Source organism: Callorhinus ursinus, unplaced genomic scaffold, assembly GCF_003265705.2.
Source record: "Callorhinus ursinus isolate GAN/ISIS: 27379988/994484 unplaced genomic scaffold, GSC_fseal_2.0 scaffold14, whole genome shotgun sequence".
In the NCBI taxonomy this organism is placed as follows: domain Eukaryota; kingdom Metazoa; phylum Chordata; class Mammalia; order Carnivora; family Otariidae; genus Callorhinus; species Callorhinus ursinus.
The window spans coordinates 13,524,438-13,545,394 of NW_027397076.1; the positions used below are offsets into that span (position 1 = coordinate 13,524,438).

A 20,957-nucleotide genomic window follows, 5' to 3' on the forward strand; every position below is an offset into this window, starting at 1 on the left:
AAAGACCTCACCTCCAGATACCATCACACTGGAGACTAGGCTTCAACATACGAATCTGGAGGGTACAGAGTCAGTCCATAACACCATGCAAATTAAATCCAGCTTTCTTCCCATCTCAAACCTGAACCCTCTTGGCTGTATCACTATAAATTCATGACTACACTAACCTCAAGTATGGCTTTTAAAGGTGTCTGGAAATTATAATATTCACTTTCTATGTCTCTCATTCACTCTCCCACTGCCGCTGTTCATCTCTCTCACCTGATGACTTTCCTTCCTATTTCATCCATCAAATACAAGCAATCAGAAGAAAAGTTCTACCAGCTCCCACTCTTGCATTTATCCACTTTCCTGCATCTGAGTCCATATGCTCTGCCCTGCGTCCTGTTACTATGAACTGATCACATTCCTACCGAAGGCCAGCACCTTCTCTTCTGCACCAGATCCTGTCTATCTTCCTTACTCCATTATGCTTAAATATCCCTCTAACAATGCTCCCAGCTTTCTTCTGGTCATCAATTTTTCCCTCTCTTGGATCATTCCCATCAACATCAAATCTGTTGCAATTTTTCTCATATTAAAATAAACAAAACAAAAACTCAAACCCACTTACTTTCATATCACCCTCCAGTTTTAGCTACCACCACATTTCCGTGCCCTTATAGAAAAGCTCCTCAAAAGAGCTGTCTGTTCTCATGCTCAAAGTCCTCTACTCCCATCTCCTGAGTCCTCTTCAGATAGGTTCACCACTCATCATTACAGTGAAACTGTTCCTGTCAAGACACCAATGGTCTTCATTTTGTCAAATGCAAAAATATATTCCCAATCCCCATCTTCTTGGGACTATCAGCATTTAACACAGTTGATGTTGCCTACCTGATGTTGAAACTTTGTTTAGCTTCCAGAACACCATACTCTCATGATTTTTTTCCTTTCTGGCTAACTGCTCCTTCTTTGTCTTCTTTGCTGATTCATTCTCAACACCCCAAGCAAAATCCATTCATATTTAATGCCCTCTAATTTAGAATAAATAATGTAGTTCATTTTGCAGCAAATGTGCTTTCCTGATTTTATCTTCTCATCTGTAATTTAATTAGTTTTCATTCTCTGAGCATATACCAACTGGCTAAAGGAGGAGCCAGAGGGGTACGCTGGGTGGTGAAGGGAAACCATTTCAGGACTGATCTTTACAGATCACAGATAACCAGTTACTCATTGATCCTTGTGTGTCCTCTCTTGTAGTGTGTTCCTGTCATCCAGTTGGATCAGCTGTCCTTCCTTTCAACTCGGTGACCTTCTGTGACCCCAGCAATGGTGACTGCCCTTGCAAGCCTGGGGTGGCAGGGCCACATTGTGACAGGTGTATGGTGGGGTACTGGGGCTTTGGAGACTACGGCTGCAGGCCCTGTGACTGCGCAGGGAGCTGTGACCCCCTCACAGGAGACTGCATCAGCAGGTGAATGCTCGTGGCTCTTGCTCTGTCCATGTGTCCTTCAGATTCTTTTGAAGATCTGGTAGTGATTTGGAAAATCTTGCATGCTATCAGTGCAGCAAAGATGTATTTGCATAGCTCTTTCAAGAATCTTTGTCAAACTGCAGAGTCATTTGTTCTTGCAAGATTCTAGAGATGGTCTGGTTCATTTTGCAGAACAAATTATTCTTAACAATAGGCCCTTAAAACACTATTTCTGAAAACTAAAAGGATGGCAAGGTACCTGATTAGGTTTAAGTCTCCATACATATGTTCATTTCATTCAAGTTCTAAGAGAGTCCTTAACTTCATCATTTTCTATTTTATTAGTAGCACAGACATAGACTGGTATCAAGAAATTCCTGACTTCCATTCCATGCACAATAAAAGCGAGCCAGCCTGGGAGTGGGAGGATGAGCAAGGATTTTCTGCACTTCGACACTCAGGTGAGACAATGGATATAACCAGTTATCATATTTCCAGGTCTGGTCTCGAGTAACAGTGATTTGTGACAAACCAGGAAACAACTCTTAGATCCTACCAGGGAAACTCTTTAGTTCTGAGGTTAATAAAATAGTGACACCCCTGCCCATAAGCATAAAACTATTAAAAGATAGCCAAAGAGTATTTTAACAAGCTTTTGTTTATTTTCTGATTATTAGCATAACATTTCTAATTAGTATAGAAAATCTGGAAAATGCAAAACATCACAGTAAAAAAATACCCAAATCTCATTACCCAAACTGTTAGTGTTTTGGTGTGTTTCTCTCTCTCTAAAACATACTGTTTTACACAGGTGAGAGCTAATTGAATATATTAGGTTTGGAAATGTAGAGATCCATTTAAAGGAAAAATATTCTTATAGACCTAACGAAACTTAATATACACAAAGCTAAGTGTAAACTCCTTGTTTATATCTTTTTTACAACTAGAAAACAAAAATAATTTTATAAAACTAATTATAAGCCAAATAACAAAACTAATAAAATTCAAAATAACACCATTAATTGAATATGAAGAATGATTTTTACTGAAGCCAAAACACTTTTTCCTACATAAATATGGTTCTTTGGGTCTACGAAGTCTATACTACTATTTCCTGACTCTATTTTCCTATGATGTTTATCTGTTCCTTTGTTTGATGAGCATGCTGTGATATTGGTGTGAATACCTGGTTTCTGTGTTGATCCTGCCTCTGTTCTTCTCTTATAGAAAGTCAAGTGGTTCTGTTCAGCACCAACTTGCTCCATAACACAAACACAAATGTGGGCATGAAATCTTGTGTCAGCATTTGGTTATAAAGTGCTCCCAAAATGATCCAAATGAAACTTACAATAATTTTTTTAATTTTTATTGGGGTATAATTGACATATAACATATTAGTTTAGGTGTACAACATAATGATTTGTGTGTATTGTGAAATTGTCACCAAAAAATTCTTTTTATTAAACATTACAAATGCCAAAAATGTATTATTAACACCCATATACACACCAGCTAGTGTTAACCAAATTTTATGTTTTGCCATAATTGTTTCATATTTTCATTTCAATTTTAAAGTGTTATAGATACATTCGAAGACCTGTACCAATCTCCAACTTCACTAGCCTCCCTTACTCCACAGAATAACCACTAACCTGAATTTTGGTATTTATCATTATCTTTAATGTTTTTACTATTACTACATATATAAATAGAGTGTTTTTTAAAATTGCATGCACATGATAACTTACCTATGCCTTTAAAACTTTCTTTGATCTGAATATGTATTTTTTTTAGATTTATGCATTCTCTTACTTGAATATGCCACTTTTTATTCTCTCATTATCTGCCATTTAGGATATTTCTAATTTCCAATTTTATGTAATGTTATAACGAATGTTTTTTTAAATAATTTTTTAAAAAGATTTTATTTATTTGAGAGAGAGAGAGAGAGCATGAGCACTGGGGGGGACAGGCAGAGGAAGAGAGACAAGCAGACTCCCCACCGAGCAGGGAGCCCAATGCGGGGCTGGATCCCAGGACCCTGGGATCATGACTTGAGCCGAAAAGAGACACTTAACTGAATGAGCCACCCAGGCGCCCCAACGAATATTCTCTTAAATGTGACTTGGTGCACTTAAGAAGGAGATTCACCAAAAAAAAAAAAAAAAAAAAAAAGTTTCATTAGAGCAGGGCTGGCAAACTGGCCCTCAGACCAAATCTGGCCTGCCAACTGTTTTTCTACAGCTCACAAGCTACCTGCTCTAAGGTTTATAGTTATAATTTAAATAGTTATATTAATACCTGCATAGTATCTTTAATTTTGTCTCAGCCCATAAATCTTAACACCTTTATTATCTATCCCTTTATAGAAAAAGTTTGCTGATCTTCTCCTAGGGTAAAACCTAGCCACTGTTGGGCCACTAGTATGGTTTTTTATCAAATTTACCACATATTGCCAAATAGCTCTCCAAAGTGGTTATACAGATTTGCATCTACAAGCAAAGTATGATATCCTGTTGCTTTATAGCCTCACTGATACTTTGTATTTATTTAACAAATTTTTATAAAGCACATACAAGGGGCCAAGCACTATTCTACCTCACCAACTCAGGCACAATTCAACTCATTTAATATTTTGGGGCTTCTAAAGTTAACATTATCAAATCTCTCAACTTTTGCCAATCTGATGAGTATGGACTGGGACCTTGCCATTTTAAATTGTATTTTCCTGATTACTAACAGTTTTAGTAACTTTTCATGCTTTCTTAACCATTCAGGTCTCTTTTTCTGTGTATTTCCAATTTGTCATTTTCTAATTAGTAATTCCTTATAAATTCATTCATCTACCCAACAAATATTTATTGAATACCCACAATGTATGCCAGTACTGTAAATATAGTAATGGAACAGAACAGATAAAAATCCCAACCTCCAAGGAGCTTACATTCTTGTGGAGGAAGACAACTAATAATATTAATAAGTAAAATATTTAGTGTCATGTTTTTTAATATAATAGAGAAGTAAAGCAGGGAGGGAGATAATAAGTGGTCAGAGGGGCATACTTTTAAAAAAGGTGATCAAGGAAAATCCTGTGAAAGGTGACATATGAGGTAAAAAAAAAAAGAAAACTAAAAAAGTTAAGAGAGTAAGCTATACAGATAAAAGAGGGAGGAGAGTTTAGGCAGAAGAAATAGCAAGTGCAAAAGCCCTGAGGTCAGCAAGGAGACCAGGGTGACTGGGGCAGAGTAAGAAACCACAATTTTAATACACTTTCATAGAGAACTTATGGACTCTTCAAGGACCAAGAACCCAAATTTGAGAAACACCTGTATTTGTAATTCTGTATCCTGTTTTTTTTCACTTAACATAATCTTGTGATCATTTTCCTCATGGTTTCATTTTAGTTCACAACAGGAAAGAAGGTGGGAAAGATAAAGGAATACAAAGTAGTCATATTTATCTTTTTTAGCATTTGAAAAAGAAAAAAAATCTTTCCCATTAATTTTTGGCCTCAATGCTAAATAGTCTGAATTCTATAATTTTAACTCAACCACTTTTGGAACTTTTCTTCTATTTTACTAACACAATGATTTTCATAATGATTCAAATTTGCCTGCTGGCCAAATCTGTAAAAATCAAGTTTTTAGGACCATAGGACATTCATTAAGCCAATCATGTTACTAGGGAACTGGCGATACACCAATTCAGCACATAACGTGCTGGCATCAGAATCACTTCAAACTCACATCCACAACAGCTGTTAGGTCTGTGCTACCCCTAGAGAGTCTCTGAAATTCATCTGGAGGAGCTCCAGATAGAGGAAGCCATTGTTTGGTTTCCTGCTAAATATCAGTATTCCCATTGGGTATAGAATAGTGCTGTGCTCGTGGCACCTTTTTTAAACAACAACAAAAAAATGGTCAGTTTTTTAAGCACCATAGTTCGTTCTCAAATATATGTGCCTACCTACCTATTTACCTACCATAGTTTCTCAAACTAGAAATATAATGCACTATACCAACAAGATACCCTTAATTTCTACCACTTCTTAGGAGATAGAGAACATTAGATGTAAAATTTTTTTATTGTTATGTTAATCACCACACATTACATCATTAGTTTTTGATGTAGTGTTCCATGATTCATTGTTTGTGCATAACACCCAGTGCTCCACGCAGAATGTGCCCTCTTTAATACCCATCACCTGGCTAACCCATCCCCCCACCCCCCTCCCCTCTAGAACCCTCAGTTTGTTTTTCAGAGTCCATCGTCTTAGATGTAAAATTTTGCCTCCTGTACAAGTCTGGCTTTAATTAGTACCATAGAACTTGTACAACAAAACTGGCTTTAAGTAGTACTACAGAATTTGTACAAGAAAACTGGTTTTAACCAGTACCACAGGACTATAAACAATGTTCTAATAGCCCAATATTAACTAACTAGGTTTTTCTCCCCTTCCAGATTTCCTTTAAGACAACACATCTGGGTTAAAGCCTGATCAACAAAGATTCATTCAAAAACAAATTTTAGGGGCGCCTGGGTGGCTCAGTTGGTTAAGCGTTAGATTTTGGTTTCAGCTCAGGTCATGATCTCAAGATTGTGAAATTGAGCCCCTGCAAAGGACTCTGCACTCAGCAGAGTCTTGCTTGCCCTTCTCCCTCCCCCTTTGCCCCTCCCAGCCCCCCTCAAATAAATAAATACAATCTTTTTTTAAAATGATTACAATGGTAATCTTTATGAAAAAAATTTTTAATGTCTGATTTCTTAACATATGAAAAGGGAGTATTGGAAAGCAACCACAGGAAGATCTTCAAATAACGGAACTTTGTATGTTCCTGTTGGCTGAAGGACTACAAAGAAGAACATCAGTTGAGTAATAATATATGCCATTTGGAGTTCCATTAGGTTTTTTAGCACGGTAGTTACCGTACTCTCCAGCTTCGGTGGAATTATCAAAGGCTGTGGGCTACCTACTTAGGTTACTCCAATTTCCGAATGAGTAACCCTCTCTGCTATGTTTAGATTATATGCAATATTATTTAACAAATCACAACAGCTAATTTTAAGAACCTTAGATTTCTCATTCCCACTATTTAATTCCACTGTGTTTTTCCACTTACACATCTCATTCTCTGGTCTCTAGAGCAGCTTTAGTTAGAGCCGGTATGTCACTATTTGCCACATCACCATGTCTACCCAACCTCATCTCACCAGAATCATACTCTCATTTCCACGCGGATGTTTTGTCAGCAACTCTAATTCATTATATTCTCCTCATGCTAGACCTCTGTTGTTTTTGCCTAACCAGATCCATTTCCCCTTTATTCCTGCTATTTCTGCGGTAGCTCAACCCAGTTTTTCTCTAGGGAGCCACCCTTCCCCCCCCCTCCATTAAATACAGTCTTGGCCAGGCCAATCAGATGTGCTCTCCCCGGAACTTAAATCTTGAGCTGAAAGTGACGAGGTCTGAAAGTGATCCCAGTTCACGATTCCGATGGCAAATCCATAAAAGGGACTGCACAGCAGTTCCTGATACCTAGATCTTTGCTGCTCTCCTGATTGTCTTTTCTGAGTTCTGGTTCTTCAGCTTTTTCTCCTGTGAGCTACTCCATATCCTTTGAACAATTAAGTTAAACCACTGATTGCTACAAAAAACCTTAAGTTATACATCCCTGAAGTGCTCTCCTCCTAACTTCCCTATTTCTGTTAGTAATACTTCAGTCTTCTGTCACCTTGGCTGCAAGGTGACAGGAAAACTCCAAGTTCATTCTTAGGCTTCCTCTTCCAATCCATTGACAAGATTTGTAGACCCTAAGTCTGCAGCCTCCCTTAATATTTCTTCCTCTCTAGACCTACAGCCATCTCTTTTGTTCAGACCCACATTTTATCTGACTTAGAGAGAATACAGTGGAAAGATCAGGGGCTTCAGATTCTCCCAGACCCAGACCCATCTACTTGTTAGTTATGTTGCCTTGGACAAGCTAATTAACTTCTCTGAGTCTTTATTTTTTCATTTGTTAATAATGCCTATCTCATAAGGTTATTATAGATATTAAACAAGATCATATGGATAAAGTTCCTTATATAGTTTATGGCTTGTGGTTGGCACTCATTTCAGTTACTGTTGCTGTCATCAATTTCATCAGCTTTTAACTGGTCCCTGCTTCCATTTTCTTTCCATGCCAATAATTTTTATGAGCTTTGAAAATTCCCCTTTATCAATGGACAAAATGGGGGAAGGGGAATGGGAGATACAGGCCTCCATTTATGAAATTAACAAGTCATGGAAATAAAGGTACGGCATAGGGAATACAGTCAATGATATTGCAATAGCATTGCATGGTGACAGATGGTAGCCACACTTGTGGTGACATAGCATAACATACAACTTGTTGAATCACCTGAAACTAATGTAACATTGTGTGTGAACTATACTAAAAAAAAAAAAATCCCCTTTCTCTAACAAATTAAATTCAGGCCCTAACAGTCCAGGTCCTCCATGATATCTTCTACTATTCACAACTCAATCTGTACCCAAGAAAAACAGAACCACTGACTCTTCCATGAACACACCCTGCCCTTCTCTCTTACATTTCTTTCCTCACTCTAATATCTCTACATTCTTGTCAAATTTCTACCTGTTAGAATCTTAGATGAGTAAATAAATATAAAACACTTAAAATAGTGCCTGGCACACAGTAACTGCTCCTTAGTAAATGTTACCTACTTTCATGCCACTCAATGCCTACGAAATGCAATGCGTGAGGGCAGAAGGGGAGGGATGATAAAATTATATCTAATTGTTATGTAAGAATGGAAATCCTACCCCTTCTGGGTTCTAGGAATATAAAGATAAATAAGATGTAACTGTCATCCTCAAGGATCACAGTTTATTTATTTATTTTTAAAGATTTTATTTTTTATTTATCTGACAGAGAGAGAGAGAGAACAAGCAGGGGGAGCGGCAGGGAGAGGGAGAAGCAGGTTCTCACTGGGCAGAGCCCGATACTGGGCTCGAACCCAGGACCCTGGGATCATGACCTGAGCTGAAGGCAGTTGCTTAACCGACTGAGCCACCCAGGCGCCCCAAGGATCACAGTTTAGAGAGGAAGCAGATAAATCAGTGAGAATGCTATGTATAGATTCTATCAAAGGCATTTTGAAAGTCTTTCACAGGGCGTGCCAAATATCTGACACACAATAACTGTCATACATCACTTAAACTGTCAAAAAAATATCCTACTTATACTTCAGAGTCCATTTCAAATCCTTCTTCAGCCATGTAGCCTTTTTCCATCTTCCCAAACATGTGGCCCTCCCACCCAAACATATTGTGCCTGTCTTAGAACACTGTGTGTACACTTGCTTTATTCACCTTACTGAATTGTAAGCCTCCAGGCAAGAATTGTATATTGCTCATCTTTATAGACTCTGAAGTATATAGCATCATGTCCTACACATAAAAGGTGTTCAATAAATACTTTTAAATTGGATGGCATTACCTTCAAAAGACTGCTCGATTATTTTACTGTATTTGACTTTTGCTGTGGTGAACATTAATTGTAAAAAGACAGTTGTCTTTCCTATAGTTTATCCATTCCATTGTTCCTTTCCATTAGCATGGAGTCTTAATACTGGACTATATCTATCGTAACATCAATTATAAGCATTAAAATATATCATTGTTTCTACCTCTATTTCTCCTAAGTCAATATTTTATTGAATGATAACTAATTCAATTCAGAAAGTGACTCTACTTCGTTTAAATGACTTTGTATGGTTTCTTAGTATTTATGGATTATGTTGTATGAATCACTCAAGCTTTAAAGAGTTCTACAACCTGACACCTGAAACTAATATAACACTATATGTTAATTATACTTCAATAAAAAAAATGAGTTATGCTACCTAGATTTACTTGCTCGTTTTTTTTCCCTCTTCTTTGTTTCTAAATAACTATTTTTCATTTACTTTCTGTAGGTAAATGTGAATGTAAAGAACAGGTGTTAGGAAACTCCAAGGCATTCTGTGGAATGAAATATTCATATGGTAAGTTTGAAGTCCTTGAATGCTTCTTTTTTTTTTTAAAGATTTTTTTTTTTTTATTTATTTGACAGAGAGAGACACAGCGAGAGAGGGAACACAAGCAGGGGGAATAGGAGAAGGAGAAACAGGCTTCCCGCTGAGCAGGGAGCCCGATGCAGGGCTCGATGTGGGGCTCAATGCGGAGCTTGATGCGGGGCTTGATCCCAGGACCCTGGGATCACGACCTGAGCCAAAGGCAGACGCTTGACGACTGAGCCACCCAGGCGCCCCTCCTTGAATGCTTCTAAGAATCTATTCAAACCAAGTACAAAGAGTTTTTTTTAGGAATTGGGAGGCTTAGTCTATGACATTCTCAATATATCAAAGCATTAGTCTTATATAATAATTCCAATAAAGATGCTGTTGAATGTTCTGGTGAGGGCAGGAGGCTTGTAGAGCAAAGGCAAGGCCGTCCTACTATGAGGAAAAGAAGCAAGGGAAGTCTCTAGCCACTAAAATGATTCCTGTGCCAGTTTCATGTAGTAATACCAGTTTCGAGTAATAATCTGTGCCAGTTATCATGTAGTAATACTAAGCAGAAATCAGTTCAAACACTATTTCACAGTGATTAAGAGCTCGAGCTTTGGATTCAAACATATATAGGTTTGATTTCTGGTCTATCGCATGGATAACTTAACCTCTCTAGATTTCTTCATCTGTAAAATAGGGATGATGCCACCTATCCCATAAAATGGGATTTTTGAAAAGCACACAACACAATATCTTTTTTCTTTTTTTAATTTTTTATTGTTATGTTAATCACCATACATTACATCATTAGTTTTTGATGTAGTGTTCCATGATTCATTGTTTGTACATACCACCCAGTGCTCCACACAGAATGTGCCCTCTTTAATACCCATCACCAGGCTAACCCATCCCCCCACCCCCCTCCCCTCTAGAACCCTCAGTTTGTTTTTCAGAGTCCATCGTCTCTCATGGTTTGTCTCCCCCTCCAATTTACTCCCCTTCATTCTTCCCCTCTTGCTATCTCCTCCTTTTTTTTTTCTTAACATATATTGCATTATTTGTTTCAGAAGTACAGCTCAGTCTTGCACAATTCACAGTGCTCACCATAGCACATACCCTCCCCAATGTCTATCACCCAGCCACCCCGTCCCTCCCACCCCCCACCACTCCAGCAACCCTCAGTTTGTTTCCTGAGATTAAGAATTCCTCATATCAGTGAGGTCATATGATACATGTCTTTCTCTGATTGACTTATTTCACTCAGCATAACACCCTCCAGTTCCATCCACGTCGTTGCAAAAGGCAAGATCTCATTCCTTTTGATGGCTGCATAATATTCCATTGTGTTTATATACCACATCTTCTTTATCCATTCAACTGTCGATGGACATCTTGGCTCTTTCCATAGTTTGGCTATTGTAGACATTGCTGCTATAAACACTGGGGTACACGTACCCCTTTGGGTCCCTACATTTGTATCTTTGTGGTAAATACCCAGTAGTGCAATTGCTGGATTGTATGGTAGCTCTATTTTCAACTATTTGAGGAACCTCCATACTGTTTCCAGAGTGGTTGCACGAGCTTGCATTCCCACCAACAGTGTAGGAGGGTTCCCCTTTCTCCGCATCCCCGCCAACATCTGTCATTTCCTGACTTGTTAATTTTAGCCATTCTGACTGGTGTGAGGTGGTATCTCATTGAGGTTTTGATTTGGATTTCCCTGATGCCGAGCGATGTTGAGCACTTTTTCAACACAACACAATATCTAGCACACACTATATGCTCAGTAACTGGCAAAAAGGAGGAAGAGGGTATATATTTGGGAAGCACTGAGATTAGCTGTCCATCCAAGCTTTTTCCCTGCCCTCTCTGTATATTCTAGACTCCTGTATCTTTCAAGTACCAGGAAAATATAGATAAAGGAAAATGTCACTGCCCTAAGACTGTTACTATCTTCAAATTCTAAATGGCTTTATGTTTACTAGTAAAGCAAATTAGATGCCTTATCTTGCCAACATATTCTTGACTAAAAAGCCTAGTATCTAAGGCTTTTTATTGTTCCATAATTCATACTGCCCGAAATACACATTACAATGAAGAGAATATTTTAAGTCATGATTTCTGAAATCAAGTGTTTAGGTTCTTGATAACATTGTACTTAATCTCATAAAAGATAAAAAAGTAAATGTTAAAAACCTCATAAATCTTATCTAAAATTACATACATATTTCCCTCCTTTCACCTGACAACTTGGCTAAATAACAGAAGAAAACTTGAAATGTATAGTGCTCAATAAAGAAAAGTTAGTTTAGAGAAAATGGTATTTACTATCAGAAGCAAAAAACATGACAATTTAGTCCAAAGGTAGTCAGTTTAGTGGAAATACCAACTGGTTTTCAATATTTAGTAGCTCTCTAATTTACAAACAACTGCACTGGCATCTTTTAATACAACTGTATTATCTTCTCCTTAAGAAAACTTGGACACGGGTGCCTGGGTGGCTCAGATGGTTAAATGTCTGCCTTCAACTCAGGTCACGATCCCAGGGTCCTGGGATTGAGCCCCGCATCAGTCTCCCTGCTCCACAGGAAGCCTGCTTCTCTGTCTCCCACTCCCCCTGCTTGTGTTCCCTCTTTCGCTGTGTCTCTGTCAAATAAATAAATAAAATCTTAAAAAAAAGAAAAGAAAACTCGGACATTCTTAATGATGTAATTAAATACTTTGTTCTTACTAGGTGCGATACACCCACAGACTTGGAAAAAAATGGTTTCCCCCTCCCCATTCTCTCTATTAATGGGGAAAAAAACTTGATTCATTGTTTATTCCTTTGGCAAATATTTATTAAGCTATAAGAGTGAATAGATGAGGTCCCAGTTCTCTTTGAGCATACAGTCTAGTAGGAAAATAATAGTGAACATTTGTTGAGCATTAGCCATGAGCCAAGCACTATGCTACATACCCTTCATACATTTATCTTATTGGGGTTCCAGCCCAAACTCTACCTCTAACTAACTGGTCATGCAAATTTGGGAAGTTCACTTAATTTCTTAAAATTTGCTTCCTCAAACATAAAACAAGACTAGATGAACTCTTAAGACCCATTAAAAGTCTAAAATTTGGTGATTCTATAAAAACTGCTATCTGACAACCATATTCTCAGGAATTGGGACCAGCCAATATAGAGTTCCCTCATTACACAGAATTTTCCATCAAGATATAAATGAGCATGTAAGAACTCTTCTAACAATATAGAACACTACATCCAGTGTTCCTTCGGTGTACTTTCTTCCCCACCCCAAATTATTCCACTGCTTAATCCCCAGCCATATCCAATTCATAGATGGAAGAGCAGAGCATAATACAATTGTGAGTTATAGGGAATACTGAAGCTCTGCCATCCTGTGGAAAGACAGCCACCCTAACCCCAGTCAGTTTGCATTTTCCATCCAGGGAAGAAGATTAAATAATCAATATTTAATTATTTAATCTCTTTAGAATATGTAAAATATATTCTGGCAGTAACATTGTGTTTGTTCTTTGTTGTAACTTTAATACACAGTGAACCAGAGGAAAATATAGTCAGAATCTAAATAGAAAGCATTCTTCTTCCTATACACCTCATTTCTATTTGGATTTGATAGCTAACTGTGTTTAAGACTATGTTTGTAGTAGGCAAATGACTGACAGTCTCTTAGCATAATGATATGGGAAACAGTGGTTGAAAATGTCTAAGAAGGAAGAGTACAGTTAATATAGATAAATAAGGTGAAACCAATGCAAAAGTTAGTGAGCCTAATGGTTTTTTTGAGTTTTTTAAAATTCCGGTATAGTTAACATACAGGTTTTTTTTATTAGTTTCAGGTGTATAATACAGTGATTCAACAATTCTAATTATTACTCCGTGCTTATCAAGATGAGCCTAATGATTTTTAAAGCAAATTTCCACATTTGCATCATCATTAGTTAACTTTTCCATTATACTCTGAAATGCATATTTAAGTTATTCCAAGTTCAAAAGGCAGTATGAAATTCTATGCATTTTGACTTTTGGGATTGTGTTGTTACAGTGCTAAAAATAAAGATTTTATCAGCTCACGACAAAGGGTCTCATGCTGAGGTCAATGTGAAGATAAAAAAAGTCTTAAAATCTACCAAATTGAAAATTTTACGAGGAAAACGAACATTATATCCAGAATCGTGGACTAACAGAGGCTGCACTTGTCCAATCCTCAATCCTGGTAAGCATTAGACTTTTGTAGCTTAATAACTGCTTTGTCTCTGCTGATTTGCTCCTTGTCCTAACATTCTCTAAACCACAACTGAAATAAACTCACCAAAGAGTATCTCTCCTTTTCACCATCTGAATTCTGGGGACAATCCAAATGGAATTCTTTGAACTGACATAAAAAAATTATTTCTCTTCCACATGTTCTATAAAAGTAAAATATTTTAAAATCCAGCAATATAATATTTTCTGCCCTAAAAGAGAAGTCTCAGCTTGTACCAGTAGCATAGAAAACACTTTCATCAATTTGGATGCCACTAACACTTCATCTGAAAGCTAGGTCCTATTATGGTGCCCTGGGTAGAACTTGCTCCCAAAGGAAATTCGAATGCAAAATTCCATCTGTGCAAATAATATTGAATTAATTTTTTACAATTGCATGAGAAGCATCTGTGTCTCCTGGATAGAAAACAACTCTCAAATTCTCATCATCTTGTTTTTCATTAAATGATCATTCTGGTTTCAAATTAGAAACAGAAATTAAAACAACAACAACAAAACCACTACAGAATCTTAGAGAAACTTGAAATTAAGGGAAATTTGCATCTTCAAATGTAATTACGGTGGAAGAGCCAAGCAAGTAAGCGTGGGATTCTTACCTTTATACTCTACAAGTACACTTTCATACTGTGTCATATGCTACTTACTTCTGTCTCCTTCATTAAATTTGAGGATGGGATTTAGATTTTTGATCATAGCATCTCTAGTACCTACCATTAGTACCTAAATAATAACACAGTACCCAGATAGTAAGTTCTATTAAAACAAACATATTTTGGGGTGGATCAGTTGGTTAAGCGTTTGCCTATGATCCTGGAGTCCTGGGATTGAGCCCCACATCAGGCTCCTTCTCCCTCTGCCTGCAGCTCCCCCTGCTTGTGCTTGCGCGCTCTCTCTCTCTCTCTCTCTCTCTCACCTTCTCTCTGACAAATAAATAAATAAATAAAATCTTTAAAAAAACCATATTTTTAAAAATGCTCTGTATTTCCCACATTATGTACTTGCCACCTGTTTCTTAATTGCACTGCTAATACAGGTACATAATTTATGTTCTGGATCTAATTCCTTTCAAATAAAAGTCCAGGAAACCCCAGTTATGTTCTTAAGAAGTCACTGTAGTCTTTGACTAATAACAAAGAGAAACAGATAACTGAGTGACAAAGAAAAAGGGAAACTCTCAATGAAATATTCCCCCCAACCTAAACAATCTAAAATATAAAACTCTTGACTTTTTGACTGTTGACTAATCTCTTATATCCTTTTATGCCCTTTTAATATTTTATTTAAATTCATTTAAATTTTAATAAGGAAAAGAAGACATTTTAAATAATAAATAAATATGTTTCTGAAGAACAAATGAAGTAATCAGAATCTTAGATTTTGAACACAGGGAAATGAAGACTCCTTAATTTAAGTTCTATTTCCCAATAATCTGTGTGTAGAGGCTCTTCCTATAAGCACTTTCTATTATCTTGGCAAAAGAAAAAATAATCTGCCCAGTTTTTTAGTAAGACATTAAAAAAAAAAAGAAAAGCTTTGGGCATCTGAGCCACCCTCCAGGAAGTAAACTATACTTCCTCATCAGGTTTCTGCCAGAGTCAAAGAATCCACTGAGTTCATCACAATTGAAAACATAAGTGCAATTATTCAAAGAATTCTTAAAAACATGTTTACTCACTTTGAAGAAAAGACTGGAATCTGCCAAAGCAAAACCAGACACTCTTTCATTTCACTTTGTTTTTCCATTTTTACAAGTTCAATAGCTAAGGCCAAAGAAAGCTGATAAGAAAATTCGGAAACCTTACACACCAACTAGCTTCCTCTGCTACTTTTTGAAAAGGAACAATCTAATTGACAACCCTGTAAATTCATTCATTCCTACATTCATACATACATTTACTCATTCATTAATCAATTTAAGATATCAAGACTAGCACTAAAGTATTATATTTTCTTTCTCTATGGAAACAAAATAAACTTTGTGCCCTCAAACAGGTAGTAAAGTAGATGTTGAAAGCAAAAAATAAGAAAGTAAAAAGTAAATGCTAGTAAGTGATACAACAGATAATGTTATTTTCCATGCTAATTTTTGGCATGATGCTGCTCCATAATTAATGGATTTATTCAGTATAATTTCTATCAGTTCAATGTATATTCATACTTTAAATTAATGGCAAACTCCTATAGTATTTGTTCTCTTGATAGTTTCAAAGTAAATTCATTTAAAATACTAAACTTAACAATGAAGTTTCCTAAAAATTATTTATTGTATTTTTATATGAGGATTTTATTACTTTAGGTATAATACAAACAATATCAAGACCATTATATTTTAATTAGTCCATTAATTAAATATTGGGATTCTTTTTCATGCAGATGCTAAGGTTACTCTTTAAATAATTTAAATACCTTATAACCCTTCTTTCATTTGTGCTCTCTGGTGTTAAAGTCTCTATCATTATTATCCCTTTCTCTCTCTCTTTTTTTTTTGAAAACACCATCATAGCTATGTTTAAGTTTAGGGCTGATTTCTTTTACTAATATTTTAAATAACTCCCTTATTATAGAAGCTATCACATATACATTAAAAAAATTTAGAGGAAAATTTAAAATTTCAATTTCTTACCTCCAGAGATCCTCTCTGTTGACAGCTTAATGCAAATCTTTCAAGGTCTTTCTCTGTGCATGTACGTATTATATTTTTTAACCAAAATAAAATCATAGTATGCTCTATTCTGTAACCTACTTTATTTAGTTAGTGATCATTGCCTTCAATTATAGTTTATTCTCATATACTCTAATACTCACACTGTATTCCAATTTCGTAACTGGTCCCAAAATGTCCTTTAGAACTGGTTTGTCCTTGTCAGTGTTCAATCCAGGATCACACATTGTATCTAGTTTTTAAGACTCTCAAGTCTCTTTTACTCAAGCACAGTTCCTTTTTTAATTGTTGTTGAAGAAATAATTAGTGTTGAAGAATCCAGGCCAAGTGTCCTGTAGATTATCTTACCTTCTGTATTTGACTGGTTGGTTCCTTGTCATGTCATTTGGCTTGTCCCTCTACCTCCCATGTTTCTTGTAATCTCTAAAAAAATCTTGATAGAGTCAAGATAAACATTTTGATTAGAATGCACTAGAGATATTGCTGGGTATGTACTTTATGTTAAATCATATCAGAAGACACATAAGACCTGGATAACCCACCATCAGGGTTGCTAAACTTGACACTTGGGTTAGAGTGATGACAGCCTGATCTCTCCATTGGGCAGTTTTGTTTTCCCTTTTGAGATTAGAAAGTAATGAGTGTGATGTTATTTAGTCATGATACAAATATCCAGTTTCCCATTGACCATTGATTTGATGATGTTACCACCAACTGGTAATCCTTCCTGAATCAATAATTTCATTAGAGCTTGAGAAATGATGTTTTTCTGATTCCCCTCATTTACTAGTTGACATTCTTCTGTAAGGGGATTTTCTCTTTCAATCTGGGCTATAGATTACCATTCAATATAGTTCCTATTTAAACACAGGGTAAATGCTAAATTCTTTCCTTATAACTCCCAAAGTGCTTACCTTGCAAAGTAAGTAATGGTCTTAACAGCTGCTTCAAAAGATGACAAACCAATTTTTTTCTGGATTTTTCTTTTTTGAGTATCATTTTGGAATTATGGATTTTTGTTGATTCCGTATGTTTCAATAGATACAATCATTATGTTCCTTGGTGCTCAAATTATCACAACTTTAACAAGTTGTAACCCTTTCTTGCTAGCTCCCATGTCCTTTTACAATGATCCTCATTAATCTTTGAGAGCTTCCTCGATTTTTAGCACAATAAGATATCCCATGCTACATTGTATCTTCCTGTCCTGGACCTGCAACAGCATTTCTGCAAGAAGCCTTGTTTTCTTTGTTTTGTTTTGTTTTGTTTTTAGTGAGATCTGTTTAATTAGAGAGCACAGTATGTCTACTATAGGTGTTCATTGCTACTGGAGCCTTTTTTTTTTTAGATCATTTCAGTGGATGAACAAAAAATATATATAATATAGTAATATGTTTTATTTTTATTTTATTAATATATATTTATATATATACATATAAACCCATGAGTTTAAATTGATATTTTCAGGTTAATTTTAACATCTATTATTTTTTCTTAAGTTTTAAAATATATGTCTCTTTATCTTGGAAAGTTCTCTTTTATAAACATAATTACTTATTTGCTCTGTCCTATAATATTAAAGAAAACTGTTTCAAAATACCAATATTGATAGTATTACAAACACCTACTGAAGGAGATTAACATATTTCCTTTTTTGATGTATAGGTAATGAGACTGTCCTTTCATTTCTGTATGTCAACCAAAATTTTTTATTTGAAGCCTGAAATGAATTTTGAGTTACAAAGGTCTGGTGAAGTCTCATCTTTTTTTTTTTTTTTAAGATGACAAACAAACATCCTATATTCCAAAAACACATTTACTTTCTATAGGAGATATGTGTCACTTTGTATCATTCATAACTCCTTTTTTTTCTCCTCTTATCTCACTTTTTTATTATATTATGTTAATCACCATACATTACATCATTAGTTTTTGATGTAGTGTTCCATGATTCATTGTTTGCGTATAACACCCAGTGCTCCATTCAGTACGTGCCCTCTTTAATACCCATCACCAGGCTAACCCATCCCCCCACCCCCCTCCCCTCTAGAACCCTCAGTTTGTGTCTCAGAGTCCATAGTCTCTCATGGTTCATCTCCCCCTCCAATTTCCCCCCCTTCATTTTTCCCTTCCTGCTATCTTCTTTTTTTTTTTTTTAACATATAATGTATTACTTGTTTCAGAGGTACAGGTCTGTGATTCAACAGTCTTACACAATTCACAGCACTCACCATAGCACATACCCTTCCCAATGTCTATCACCCAGCCACCCCATCCTTCCCACCCCCCAGCACTCCAGCAACTCAAAACTCTCTTCCAGTATGTTTTTCCAAATGCTTGTCTCACTTTTATAAAAATCCTCCTTAATATGCACTACCATACATAGTGAGTCTCCAAGAAATACTAATTTATAGCAGTATGCTAAGTACCCACAGGATCCTTACTTCTTTACCCTAGAAGGTAGTATAACATAAAGTAAAAATTCTACAGCTAGACAGACCTGAGCTTGAGTCAGAGTGCTACTATTCACTGGGAGACACTGAACAAGTTTTGTAATCTTGCTGAGCCTTAGTTTCCTTATTTGTAAAACAAGAAAAAAAATACCTACTTCATAGGGTTATTTTCAAGATTAAATGAAATAATAAGCCACTTAACACATAGTAAATGCTTATTAAGTATGTAAGCCACTTAACACATAGTAAATGCTTATTAAGTACCAGCTATCACTGCCTGGGACTCCCTATTTCAACTATGAATATATAAAACCATGAACCGTGCATATAAAACCACTGAAGTCACATCTCCTCCCCCACTTCAATACATTATGATACTATAGAGCCCCTAACTTTGTTCTCTTTTAGGTTTGGAGTACCTTGTGGCAGGACATGAAGATGTAAGAACAGGCAAACTAGTCGTGAATATGAAAAGTTTTGTCCAGCACTGGAAGCCAGCCCTTGGAAGAAAAGTCATGGATATTTTAAAAAGAAAGTGCAAGTAGCAACAAAGGTATATAGCACATAATGACACTTCTCTATGTAGAAAACACAAGCTTAATGGAAAGGAGACCTCAAAAACAAAACTGGAATTTTTTAAGTGCCAAAATATATAGAAATATTCCAATGCATGGGCCTAGTCTAACCTGTCTCTTTGGGGGCCATGTTTAAATACAGTTTGTTTTATAAAGACAAATGAAAAATCCTACACTGATAACTGCCTCCTATGGGACTGATTCTGTAATTCATAACTATTCAGAGTATTTTTAATAGCAGTATGATATTTAGCAGTAATGCATTAAGAGGAGTACATCTAACAAGGACTCCTTCCAGCTTCAGATATGTTACTTCTATTTGTGCTACTTAAAGTAATTAAGGAGATTTTAAGGACTCCCCAACCCTACTATCAAAAAAAGGTTTTTCTTAAAAAAGAGCCTGCCTTTGTGTGATGTGTGTGAACTTTGGTCTATGGAGTGTTAAATGGAATCTCTCCACATGTATATACTATTTCCTTGTATAAAGCACTTTACTACCTACCACTTGTGTTGGGAAAGTTGGAAGACCATGGTTGACAGAAAGAAAAATAAAGGGCGTGTAAGAAAACCTACTGAAACAGAAGCACTGTCACTACGTGTGGACAAAAGGAAGTTGTACGTGTTAGCTCTGAACACTTGGAAAAAACCCAAAAGGAGAACATGTTTGCATATGAAGTCTCAGCTTCAGGCTAGAGGTTAGATTCCACAGATACCAGCCATGATGAAAAATTTTTTTAAAAACTAAACAAAATGAGACTTTAAAATAAGAGGAAGAAGAAATCTTAAGAGTAGAAATATGCTTGGATGAAAAGGAAATGGACTTTAAATTTTTAAAAGCTCATTTATTTGCAATGCACTTGTATACACGGCAGAAATTATTGTAGACACAGAATTTGTTTTATTTTTCTGTTTAGTATTTAAACCTGAATGTTGGAACAGTTTCCTCCTTATCTTTATTAACACTATATGGCCATTATACTTACTCATTTTTTTGACACAGTGTATGTGATAGTTCACCAAACTACAGTTTTCATTATTACTCATATTCTGTACCCAAGCACAACCACAATACATACAGTTTCTTCTGTACTTGAATATACAAAACATAAACCACAGTGTCATAAGATTAACTTCACATACAGAACATATTTTTTTTCCTGAGGTCCTGTGGACTTGCAAAATATATATATATATATTGCTCTGTTAATTTTTTATATTTCATATATGTAATAAAGGAATATGATTTCCTGATTTTTGTCTCATTTCCTGGTCAACTCTCCTAAAGATTACTTTGTCTTAACGAGGGAACTCAAACCTAATTCCTTAAATTAAGAAAATGAAAGAAGGGCCTGGTATTTCTACTCTTTTACTCTGGGGTGTGGGGATAGCATGGAAGCTAATTCAGATGGGATTAGTTTCTGTAGCCTTTGGACATGAACTTTTATCAGATGAAGTGCATTTTATACTA

General features: G+C 36.0%; 1 protein-coding gene across 6 annotated transcripts in view; it reads left to right on the forward strand.

The window, feature by feature from the left end:
- NTN4 (netrin 4) overlaps positions 1-20,740 on the forward strand; it is a 109,070-nt gene extending 88,330 nt beyond the window's left edge. For 3 of the 6 annotated variants that reach the window (XM_025882594.2, XM_025882595.2, XM_073900487.1), the window contains 5 exons: positions 1,243-1,456; positions 1,802-1,917; positions 9,437-9,505; positions 13,579-13,749; positions 19,323-20,740. In XM_025882594.2, the coding sequence (XP_025738379.1) occupies positions 1,243-1,456; positions 1,802-1,917; positions 9,437-9,505; positions 13,579-13,749; positions 19,323-19,459 (707 nt within the window). In that variant the 3' untranslated portion in view covers positions 19,460-20,740. Of the gene's footprint in view, positions 1-1,242; positions 1,457-1,801; positions 1,918-9,436; positions 9,506-11,985; positions 12,117-13,578; positions 13,750-19,322 lie in introns of those variants that run through there. The other 3 variants (XM_073900485.1, XM_073900486.1, XM_073900488.1) reach the window with 3 other exon arrangements.
- Positions 20,741-20,957: the final 217 nt, after the last annotated feature.